Source organism: Halyomorpha halys, unplaced genomic scaffold (genome assembly GCF_000696795.3).
Source record: "Halyomorpha halys isolate HHAL.00 unplaced genomic scaffold, Hhal_1.1 Scaffold78.1, whole genome shotgun sequence".
NCBI classification, from domain to species: Eukaryota; Metazoa; Arthropoda; class Insecta; order Hemiptera; family Pentatomidae; genus Halyomorpha; species Halyomorpha halys.
The window spans coordinates 1,154,391-1,167,464 of record NW_027108467.1 but is presented as its reverse complement, the minus strand read 5'-3'; the positions used below and the strand labels follow the sequence as shown (position 1 = coordinate 1,167,464).

Below are 13,074 nucleotides of genomic sequence, written 5' to 3'. Positions count from 1 at the left end.
TATAATCAAGTTTTTTAAATTTATTTAGTGTTAAAGGTATAAACATTATATTATTTTATATATGTATGTATAGTTGACCGTAAAAATTGATATATAGGGAGATGGTCAGGGTTGCGGTCAATAGTGAAACATAAATAGTTGTAAACTATTTTTATTTCTCCTTTAACCGCAACCCTGACCATCTCCCTATATATTATATTATTTTATGTTTTGTTTTTTTTTCACTAGGGGAAATGAATTTACCTTCCTACTACAATACCTTTATTTAATCATTCTTATATTGGTACAACTTTGACAACATTTCAGATGGCCCGTCTATCTTCTGGGGTCTTTAATATCTTCTTTTATCATTTTCAGTTTGAAATTTCATTATTATATAAAAAACTTTTTTCCGCATTACGAGGTAGCCCAACTACATGGTAAACAATGCAAAGGGTAACCTCACAGAGTGTAAAAAAAGTTTTTAAAGAATAACAATTTTTTTTAACATAAATCAAACTGAAAATAAGATATTAAAGACCCTGGAAGACAGACAGATTGTCCAAAGTGTCGGAAAAGTTGTACTAATGTAAGAGCAATTAAATAAAGAAACAGTAGTAGAAAGATAAATTAATTTCTTATAAGTTTTTATTACAATAACTCGTAATCTGACAAGCCATGTTAAGGTACAAAATCTAACAGGATTCATAATTATTCTACTATAATACATACAACAAAATAAAAATAAAGTTATTGCTTAACATGTCCATTGTAATGCACGAGCCTATCTTACAATTTCCATTAAGCCATACTTTTATTAAATAAATTACTTACAAAAAAAAAAAATTTTATAATTTAATAAATCTAACATAATACTAAAGTATATTGACTTAAAATAGTTAATAATAAATTAATTGATTTGGTTTATCAAAACCCTCAATTGTTTGTAAATCCATGAATTGCACTATGAAAACAAATTTAAAATACCATCAAGCCATTATTTTGGCTAAAGTAATAAATTTATGATATTAATCAAGTATAGAATTTTTTCTTAGAAAATGTATTAACATGTCGACTGCTGACTTGTTTGCATTTTTGTCCAAGGTGCCATCAAAAAGTTACCTCATATCTTTACTAGTAGATTAATTGTGCATAGTGGGCATCCTAAGCAAGATCACTAAGGACAAGTTGACAGTCGACGTATTAATTAAATTGTTTTACATGTATATAAGGATTCTGGTAAACAAAATTAGTTGTATATAAGGATTATAGTAAGCAAAATTAGTTCATTTAATACAAAAACAACTTGACTTCAATCCAATTTAGAATACTATTAGACGTCGAGACAGTCTTGTTATGTAATACCTTATTTTTATCTTAGCGTTACATCGTAAAAGAGTAATTGTGAATCCTTGCTTGCACCTGAGGATGACTTGACAGGCCGAAACATAATGAAATATTATATGCTTATCTTAACTTACTTCACACACACGCCTTCCACTAAAATAAAATAATAAATGATAATTACCACTTCCAAGTTTGTCTTGTGGTCCACGGAGAGTTATAGTTTCTTTTCTTGAATCAAGAGGAGGCATTTCCACGCTGACACCGGTGCTTTGCAAAATCTCAGCGATGCCAGTTCCTTTAGGTCCAATCACGTATTTGTGTTGCATTTTGCTAACCTCGACACAAACTGTGGTGTACTTGTCTTGCTATAAAAATTAAAGTATTATATTAGTACTTACGCCTCAATGAAAAATATAAAAATAAAAACAGCTTTAAACATAGGCTAGAATAGACAGAATTAATATTTTTTTTTACTAATCAGAATAAATTTGTTACAATTGATAAAACTTACCATGGACTCGTACATGGATAGCAAGCTCTCCTTAGCTATCGCTACTCCCTCCTTCTCACCAGCGATTGTAATCTCGTCGACTTGGGCTGACGGCGGTGGAATATGAATTCTGGTGCCAGTAGATGCCATCAGAGCAGTTACGTTTTCACCATAAGCTCCGCTCAAGAAAGGATGATAAACTTTAGGAATGGAAATGCGTTCGAAAGCTTTCTTGGACTGAAATTAAAAATAGGTAATGTAAAAACTCATAAAATATCAATGGTATTTGGGCAAAAAGGCTATAATTGTCATTTTCCAAAAAAAAAAAAATTTTAAGTTTTCTTAAATAAAAATTATGCTTTTTTCATTAGTATAAACAGCTTAACCTCAGCTCAGCAAGAAGAGCCTAGGCTAGGTTTATCTTCTTTAGTCATATTTGCATATTCAGAAAATTTGATAGAAAAGTAGTAGTATTATACAGTAGTGAGAAATTCTTAAGAAACTAGAAAATCCAATGTCAATTTCAGATTATAATTAAATCCACTAGTAAATAGGTATGAATTATGAGTTGTTGCGCCTAACCTCTCCTTTAGTTTGCAGCTAAGCTTCAGTTTATTTTATAAGAAGAAAAATGGTTGTTACTATAGCAGGGTTTATTTTGTTTAGTGATTCATAGTTTGCACAGCTTCAGTGGCCAGGTACTTATTTAATAATCAGAAGCCCTTTCAAGTAAGCTGATAAGTTCTTCAATATTTGTGTGGAAAAAAGGGACTAAAATCGAAAGATATTGAGCCATTGGTTAATAGAATACATTTTAAAGACCAAATATAAATCCCTAAAAGAGCAAATAGGAGGGATCATGAATCGACTGTCTCAACATTTAGCATATGCAGATGATGTAGTCATTGCTCCAAGAACCCAAGTATCATCAAAAGGAACATTCCAGGAAATCGAAGAAGCATCATATGAATTGGGCCTTGAGGTGAATAAAGACAAGACAGTCTACATGAAAAGTTCAAGAGAGGTAAGGAAGAAAATAACAAAGTGATGTTTAGAGACCACAGTTTCAGTTCTGTAAACCAGTTTAAGTACCCTGGAAGCCTAGTTACAGATGATAACAAAGTAGAGAGCGAATAGAGACCAGGATAGCAGCAGAAAAGAGATGTTATTTTTTCACTGCAGAAAGTATTGAATCTTAGAGCTCTCTCAAAAAGAATGAGGGTGGTCGTTTACAAAACCATCGTAAGGCCAGTAACCATCGTAGTGATCTATAGGGGAACATATGGGGAAGAGTCTTGGAGAATGGAGTTTGGAAAATAAGGAATGTAGAGCTGATGGATCTGCTCGGGGAACCCAGCATCATGGCTTTAGTCACAAGAACAAGAATAAAATGGTTAGGACATGTTGAGAGGATGCTGGATGAAAGGATACCCAAAAAAGATTTATCCATCTAGTTTATGGCAAACCAGATGGAAAACGAAAAAGAAGATGTCTCCAGATCAGATGGCTGGACGATGTGGAGGAGGATTTGATGCTTATGAATGTTGACAGACGAAAGGAAAAAGCAAGAGACCGTGTAGATTGGCTGGTAGTAGTGGAGGAGGCTTGGGTTCTTGCAGGACCGTAGTGTCATAATAATAAATAAATAAAGGAACAAATGGTGTCTGTTAGTAAATGAATAAAAAAATAATAATGTAATGTGCAAAGAAGAGATTCAAGTAGGTCTCATATAATTGCATTATAGCTGACTGTCTTCTCGACCTAAACGTTCAGTCTTCTTGCCGCTCCGCTCATATAGGTGTTTTGGTGGGCAGAAATAGTGAAAACTATACATCTGCCCAGACCTATAACTAGGTGTTTTGGTGGGCAGAAATAGTGAAAACTATACATCTGCCCAGACCTATAACTAGGGGTCTCTCAGACTAAGGCTAGCATGTAAGTACACGGTATCGGTAGTGATAGGGTTAGCCAGGTTCCAGCATGTATGTCATAGTGGTTAATGCCAAGCAGGGATCCTGAAGCCGGCATCTTCAATGCTTCACAACCACTGTTGCTATGGAGGACACTAAAAAATGAGACCCTTGACCCCGAAAGGTATAAAAACAAAAAAATACTCAACTAAAATCAGATGTCTAAATTTAGCAGACTTACTTAACAAGAAAAAAAAAAAGGTGCTGTTAGCCTACATCCTGTTTTGAGTACAAATATTCCTCTCGTCATTGCCCAGATAGTTCCGTCATCATCGCAGTTTCAACCTTTCTACTCGTAAGTCTTTTGTATATAAGTAAGAAGTTCTGTCAGTAATTTCTTAGGAATCATTTCATCACTCGTTCATTTCACATAAAAAGTCCATTTTCACTTTCTTTATTAATAGTAAGCTTCAGTTGCTTACCAGCAGCCTTGAGAGTTATGAAAGCCTTGAATAATGAAGATCATGAGAGCCTCACAATGTCAATATCATCTACTGAAAATTCTTCCTTTAGTTTGCATTCCTAATTTTCGAATAACTCATTAAATGGTAAGATTGATCAAGAAGCATCACCAAGAGCACTATTTTGCCAGATTAAGACATGCACTCCCACAATATATCACATTTAAGACTATGGTGGATGAAAATAAACTAAAGTTACAATACATTACATCTACTCTTCCTTAACAACCAACCGATTCACTTCTATCCTACAATAAAAAACCTTGGGAGTCACCTTCAACCAACACCTCTCCTAGAATAATCACATTTCTCAAATCCATAGCTGTACTCAAACAATTACTAAGATTCCATAATTCCATTGCTCAGAGCACCCATCAGCTCCTAGTATCATCTCTCGTCTTCCCCCACTTCGACTACGGTTCCTTGGTCTATGGAGGGCTATCAGCAGGACTAGAGTTGAGACTCATGAATTGCTTTGTAAGATTTATCTTTGGGTTCCCAAGGCGCTCTCAAGTCTTCCACTGGTATACAGAGTCCTCCACTTATTGTATAACCAAACCTCCGCATCATTGTAATCAAATAAATTGGCATATATTGATTAACATTATAAACAGTAGCTAAGACAATATCCCAATGTAATTTCATTTTACTATTTGAAAACTTGTAAATGCTTGCCAGATAAAAAATCTTAATATATGAACCATGTATTTATTCTTAGGGGACATAAGTCCCAGAATAAAATTATTTTTTCATTTCATTTCATCTAAGACTTATGTTGGATGAAAATAAATTAAGGTTAAGTTTTATTCACTACTACCTTTCAAATAGTTAGTTGATAAATTGAAGAATAAAATTGATATATTTGACGATTGCAAGTATTGTGCTTTAAACTTGTTAATGGATTTTTTTTAAGGACTGAGTAAGAGATTTGAAAATTTTTGAAGGTCAGAAAATAAGAGAAAAAGTATTTTCATTTAAGAATATTTTAGTATTGTTATAGCCTCGGATTTTTGACAGGTACACCAACCATTCATATACTTTTAAAATATTGACTCAAACTGTGTCACAATAATGTTAATAAAAAGCTTTAATACATGAATTTTAAAATTAAGTAAATAAGATTAAGAGGTAAATAAAATTAAGTAAAATATTTAGATGTATTTTAATAATATAATTCAAAACCCATATCTACATCATCATAAAAACTTTCTGAATCTGAATCATCAGTTAGTGCAACTTGTGAATCGTAATTTATCGTCATGGAGTTTGATTGTGAAGGAGATGGTTTTGCAGGAGGTAGTTGCGATGTAGAAGGTTCTGAACAATGAGGAGTTTGAAAACTTGGCGACTGTAGTATTTTTGAACAATTATTGTTATTTTGCATGGTTGCTGATGATGATGGTTGTGAAGTTATGCTTGGAGTTCCTTCCCCGAAAAAGGGATTTACAAGAGGATGATGAGAGGATGATGTTTGTGATTGAAGGGGTTGATTTTCTTTTTCGTATTGCTTTAGATACAAAAGGTATTTGTCAATTTCGAGCATAGCAATTTTACGTGTATTTTCTTGCAAATCTCTTAATTTTTTACACAATAAATCGCAGTATAATGAACATTCGCCATCATTAGATTTTATGCTCATCTGCTTCATATAAGCTTCCTCCATTCGTCTCCCAGTTTGTTTGGACAACTTGGAATGCTTGAGAACATTTATTAACAATTATAACTCATTAAAAAAAATGTATAAAAGAAAAATTATAAGACATATAGTAACAAAAATATAAATACATGGGTATAAATGCTTTGCTTTAGTAGCGGCACATTAAAATAATAAAAAAAAAAAAGTTTCAATTTCATTTTGAATTGGAAATATTCTAAAGAGAATACGGTTACTTTCTTTGCTCTGGTCTTTTTTTAGACAGTACCAAAGCAAGTAGGGTTGTATGTGTCATTATGTAACCCCAGTCTACAGTATAATCTGTAAAATACATCAAATATGAAATAAATAAATAATAAAAAGTGCCACTACTAAAGCAAAGCACTGATTTTGATGTTAATTTTTTTCTATTTTTCTGTACTGATAAATATTATGCACAATGACTGATACAACACTAGGTTGATACAACAATACAGAATGTTTAGTTTAACATGTTGAAGTGTGTTAAATGGAGAAATATTTTCTTCTTTTAGCATGTTAAAACAATACAACATGTAACATGGTTGAGAGTCTGTTACTAGGTCTACTAAATGGAGAATGATATAATGCAACAGACCAGCTGAGCTTAACACCATTTTTTCTGTTATAGTTTGGATAGGTTAGTTGCTCGTAGTTCATGTTGTTTTCATTTTGAACGTTTTAATACTCAAATAAATTAATGGATAAAAATAATTATATAGCAATAGAGAAAAAAACTGGAGAGGAAAAAAGGAATAAAGAGGTGAAGAAATGATGATATTACGTTTAGAGTTGGAGAATTTTTTATCCTGTAAAGATTACAAGGTTACAAAAGGGGTATGCATGATGTTTTGTTAAATGTTGTAAGTATAGGATTGTGAGGAACCCTATTTAAAGTCATGTTAAATGCATAAGAGCTTCTAACAGATTTTTGGAGCAACTTGTTTTATAACCTTTTCTTCTTAAACTTCATGTTATTGTTTACTTCCAAGTTTTGATTAAAGTAATTTATTACAACATGCCTAAAGTAAGTGACAAGTACAAGTTGTGTGAAAGTTTGGCCACTGAGTGTCTTGTTGATCTTCTAGCTGGTGAAGAATCATCATCTTATCTTAATCATGTTTATTAGTTATAAAACATCTAAAACAATACTAACACAATCAGACCACAAACTACGAGCTAATAACCTAACATAACAACAAACAAATGGTGACGAGCTCAGCTGGTCTGTTGCGTGACGTCATTCTCCATTTAGCAGACCTAAGGGGTATTCATGATCTTTGGTTTAACATGTTAAAGCGTGTTAAATGGAAAAACTCATGTTAAATCGAAAAAAATTGCCTTGTTTTACCGTGGTAAAACGAAATAACATTTAACATGGCTGAGAGTCTGTTACTTGGTCTGTTAAATGGAGAATTACGTCACACAATAGACCAGTTGAGATCGCCGCCATTTTTGTTGTTGTGACAGCTCAGTTCTTTCGTGTGTTTGTGGTATTCATATCCCTGTTATTAAACCAGAATGGATAATTTTAATGATACATTTGAGAAAAAAAAACAATGTAATTTCATTCTACTATCTGAAAATTTGTAAATGCTCGCCAGATAAAAATTTCACTATATGAACCATATGTAATTATTCTTAGGGGACATATGTCCCAGAATAAAGTTATTTTTTCATTTCATTTCATAAGCCAAACTTTCACACAAATTCCACTTTTCACTCACTCTATATTGAGTGATTATAAACTAATAATTACTTAAATCAAAACTGAAGTAAACAATAACATGAGGGTCTGGAAGGAAGGTTATAAACATAAAGGCTTATACAACAAGTTGCTGAGAAAATCCGCTAGGGGCTCTTTATGCATTTAACGTTTAACATGACTTCAAATAGGGCTGCTCACAATCTTATAGTTATAACATTTAACATGGTAAAACATTTCACATTTAACACAACATCATGAATACCCCTCTAGTAACAGACTCTCAACCATGTTACATGTTATATCGTTTTAACATGGTAAAATAATAAATATTTCTCCATTTAACATGAGCTTTTCCATTTCCAAACTAAAGATCATGAATACCCCTAAAAAAAGTTGCCCAGAAAATCCACTTCAAGCTCCTCTGGCTCCTCTGCATTTAACATATATTGGTTGGTTCTGGTATTTTTATACCATACTTATAATATTTAGGATGTTAAAACTTTTTATATTTAACATAGCACTCATGAATATTCCTATATCAGAGATCAGATTTGAAAACATCATGACCGATTACTCAGGGTCCTGAATCCCAACCTCTTAATTTTCAGTAAAACATTGAAGTTAATTTTCTTCTTTTATATTTTTTGTAACATTACATAGTATTCATTTAAAGAAAATTGAATAAGAGAAAATGCACCGTGAATGAACTTCTCTTTTAGACTTTTTAATCTGCAGTTCAGATTCATTCACAATAAGGCTTAAAAATATCGAAAATCTTATTCATTGCACTACACTATACTTATGCAGGCATGTATTTTAATTGATTTTACTTGAAAATGAGGAACTTCACATAAGGTTACAATACACATTAATTTAAAATTAGAATGCACAAGGAAAATTATGTATAAAATGTTTCCCATATTTTAATAAAAAATCAAAACTACCCCACAAAAACAAATTGATACTCAATAATAATAATAATAACAGTAAGGGCAATCATAATATATGCTCATCCAATGTAGGGACTTCACTAATATATTCAACCTTAATCGTTGTAACTAATAGTTACAGTTGCCATGGATACGACCCTTATTCATCAATGAACCATTGATGAATAAATACCGTATCCACGACAATTCTAGCTATTAGTTTCAAATATAGCTAATTATTGCCCATCTCTGATATGAAAAAATATATAAATTGACTTATAATTTCCTTCAATCTTCCCTAAACTCATTTAACCCTCATTAATAACTGAATTAGGAAATTATACAAAACCAACGACCTGTAGATATGAACACAAGCAAACTAAACATAATATAATATCCTCTTTTATGAGTAAATAGTTATTTTTATACATAAATGATTTTAGTTACGTTTCTATTTTATGTATCAACATTAAATATTGTAGTATTAAACCTAAATGCAAGCTAACCAATTTTCATTGTCTAAAATAAATTTCAAAATTCTATTGAATCGCAGCCATGTTGAGCAGATTTAAATATTTTATTTAACTTCCCATCATAATTTTAGTTACAGTAAATTTAAGAAAAAATAGAAGTTAAGAGTAAGTATTAAAGAAAATCATTGATAAAGGAAATCATAAGAAAAAACTCAAAACCGTCGTGCTACAATCGATGTTGAGAACTAACACCTACAGAAGGGGAAGGAAGAAAACCTGTTTTGTTTTTTTTCGTTGCTTACGCGAGAGATGGATGACATCGCCTAGAGGCAGGATGTCCGGAAGATCCCTTAGCTACTCTCAGTGGTAGACATCTTGAAAAAAGAAGACATCGAAGACTCACTCTAGAAGAATAAAGGACTCTTGGTTTGGATTGGCTAGTGAGAGGACGACTGTCGGCTGGAAGAAGAGAGGTGACTGGAAGCCACTGTTAGAGAGTTGGACATAGCATTATCGAAAAGAAGACATCAAGACTCATCAATCATCAAAGGAAGATTGTGTAATTGGTTAGTTTTGTTTCTACTAGAATTTAATACATTTGTACAATAATTAAGTGTTATTGGTAGAAAAGTGTCTGTTCTGATTGCCCAGAAACCCGCCCGGTTAGCTCTGTCAGTAGACCATGAGATTAAGAGTTTATAATATTATATATAATAAACTAAAAATTCTTATATTTATTTAATATTTAATCTTTTTATTTGATCTTGTAATTTTCTAAGATATCTTTTAAATATGAGAATTAAGTTAAAACTATATAAAATTCTTTTTATTTTTTATAATTAATTCTTTAATATTACAATATATTGGTATGAAAATCATCAATAACGATTGAAATAAAATAATATACTCTATTTCATAACTTTTAGTTTTTTTTTTTCAGTTTATTTTTTACCTCATAGCTCATATATAATAAATAGAAAAGAAAAATTAATTGTATATAGGTTAAATAATTATTGTGTATAATAATATTTATGATATCCTCAGACCTATGGACTTTAACTTTAGGGAACAGCTAAACCTCCGATCATCAAACATATAGGCCAGATGGTTCGCTCAAGTAGAGTATTTGTGGCTTAAGCACACTTACTTAGCCTCCACTGGCTCATTACCAGTGACATGGTGAGAGGGCTAGAATCTCGAAGGCCCCTTCATATGTGGGGGATAGAGTAGGCTCGAGGATCCTCAGGTCGAGATTGTAAATATGATGGTAAATTAATTATTATATGCAATAGAGTAATAAAATTTTATTGTAATCAAATAGGAAGCATACAAGTACATCGTTTTTCGACATAGTCAACTTGCTTTTTAATGCAATTGGTCTATTGTTGTACAGCTTCATGAAGCCCTCATAAAAGAAAGTTTTCGGTTGAGCTCCAAGCCAGAAATGCTTCACTTCTTTCATTGCTTCGCCCAAGGTAAATTGACAACGCCTTAGTGCCTCTGAGTGGTTCAAAAAAGTGATGGTCAGAAGAGGAAAGATCGGGGCTACATGGAGGATGAGCCTGTACTTTAAAATTGAGTTTCTGGAGCATTTCAGCAGTGTGGGCAGCAGTATGCAGACAGGTATTGTGCAACAGCACACCTTTTGACAGCAGTACTCGGTGTTTGCTTCAAATTACAGGCTTTTTTAGCTTATCAGTAAGCATTGGAGATGTTTTAAAAATTTCGTTTACTGCTACCCAAACTACTGAAATGTTCCAAAAACTCAATTTAGAAGTACTGGCTCATTCTCCATATGGTCCCCATCTTGCTCATTCTCCATATGGTCCCTATCTTGCTCATTCTCCATATGGTCCCCATCTTGCTCATTCTCTAAATGGTCCCCATCTTGCTCCTTCTGACTATCATTTGTTTGATCGACTCAAAGAGCCATTAAGGGGCCGTGGATTTATCAAGCAATGAAAGAAGTGGTGCATTCCTGGCTTGCAGCTCAACCGAAAACGTTCTTTTACGAGGGCATCATGAAGCTTGTACGAAGGACCAAGTGCATTAAAAAGGGGACTTTGTTGAAAAATGATGTACTTGTAAGTTTCCTATTTGATTATAATAAAATTTTATAACCATATTGCAAATAATAATTTACTTACCCTCATATTGTAGATAATTTATATTACTTTGTTTAATTATGTCCATTTCATTTATTTATTTTTCTGTTTAAGTTTGTGGCAGATTGTAATACTTATCAATGAATAAAGTAGTTAACCACAATATTTATGAAGTAAAAGCTTTGACACAATGTACCCACAGCCACCTTAAGTAGAGAAACAATACAATAAGTTCCTCTTTTATATATTTTCTCAAATATCTGGCCCAGGAAGGCTGTTATCAGCTTTTGGATCGAATGCAGCACATTTGAGTCGAGCGATGGAGGGTGCAACTTAAGGCATTCAAGGCAATAAACAACAACTTTGATTTACTGGGCAGAACAAAAAAATTTAACACCATGCCTCCAATGTAAATAAGATAAAATAAATAAACATAAAATTGACATTGGAAGTAAATTAGGCATTTCAGGATATATTGAGGACAGCAAAGACATACAATGTAAACCAAGACATTAGTTATAAAAGATACAAATGTCTATAAAAGATATCACTTTTTTTTTTTTTTTTTTTTATACACGATGTAAAGATTTGATGAAGAATCAACGGACTATAAATTACTTTTGAATTTATCCTTTGTACCTCAGATTTAATTTTAACCCTGAAGAAGACACATAGGTTTGGACTATTACATTAGTATTTACAATTAATAAGTCCTGATTATATACTCCATACTATACAGAATAGTAAACATATATTATCAATAATGATTCTGTAATCACCTGTTCATCAGAGATAACTTGTATTTCATGGATTGCTTTATCAACGCCCTCTTTAGTTCCGACAACCGTAATTTCCTCAGAGGGATCGATTATTAGGGGCACATGAATCTTAGTGGATGTTATCTTTTCAATTTCTTTGAGCCTTGCCCCGGACTTTCCAAGAATCAAGCGATGATGTTCTTTTGGAATGCTGAGTCTCTGCATAGCCTGCAACAATAAAAGTATTTTTAAATTAATCTATAAATTATTATATACGCTAATAACAAACAGTATACCCAAACTGGGATTATCTACATTAGTCAGAGTGAAAAACAAAACAAAAACGACATTACTTATTAAATAAAATGAAAGAAACAAAAACTGTGCTAAATTTTAATCTTTGAATTCATTATATTTTTTCTAATTTATAATTATATTTGTTTGCATAAAAAAAAGTACTAATTGAAAAGAGAAGAATCGATTAAAATTTGTACTTAAAACTTTCAAAAACAGTAAAATAAAATTAAATTAAAATAAAATTAGTTTAAAATTGTTAAAAACATTATGTAATGTTCCTAGGAAGGCTAAAAATTGTAGAAAAAAAACATGTGAAAAGAAGAAAATCCCATCTTTATTGATAACCATTTATGAATTTGCTTTAATATTTGTTTTTAACTAAGTAAAATGCTTAGTTATTAGCATATATAATAATTTAATAGTTTGCAGATTGTCATTATTATTACAACGATTGTTAAATTATGTACTTTACAAGCTAATTCTATTTGTATGGGGATTGCACCATAAACAAATAAATAAATAATAATAATAATTATTACTATTATTATAGTTCTCACTTATTTCTCGGGAAGCTTAAAATAAACATTTAATGCTATGAAGGTTAGTATGAGCTTAGTTATAAGGATTTGATTGCTTTCAACCAATTAGATCTGTGACTGTGGAATCATCTTTCAGTTAATACAAATTGATTTTGTGACACAATCAACACGTCAACAATTTGTTTTTAAAAACCCAAATATGCATCCCACTTGCATATAAATTGATGTAGAAGATGAGGATGGCGAATTGGATTAACATTAAAATTAAATGTTTTTTTTTCTTCTTGTTTTAATAACTATAATTAAAAAGTAATACATGGTATTTAGTTTATTTTCAAGCTATTTT

General features: G+C 31.7%; 1 protein-coding gene across 2 annotated transcripts in view; it reads right to left on the bottom strand.

Annotated features, from left to right (window-relative positions):
- Dp1 (satellite-binding protein 1 Dp1) overlaps positions 1 to 13,074 on the bottom strand; it is a 50,310-nt gene that overhangs the window by 28,458 nt on the left and 8,778 nt on the right. For both annotated transcript variants that reach the window (XM_067046799.1, XM_014439161.3), the window contains 3 exons: positions 11,914 to 12,120; positions 1,838 to 2,053; positions 1,508 to 1,691 (listed from right to left, as the gene is read on the bottom strand). In XM_067046799.1, coding sequence (XP_066902900.1) covers positions 1,508 to 1,691; positions 1,838 to 2,053; positions 11,914 to 12,120 — 607 coding nt within the window. The remainder of the gene's footprint in view (positions 1 to 1,507; positions 1,692 to 1,837; positions 2,054 to 11,913; positions 12,121 to 13,074) is intronic.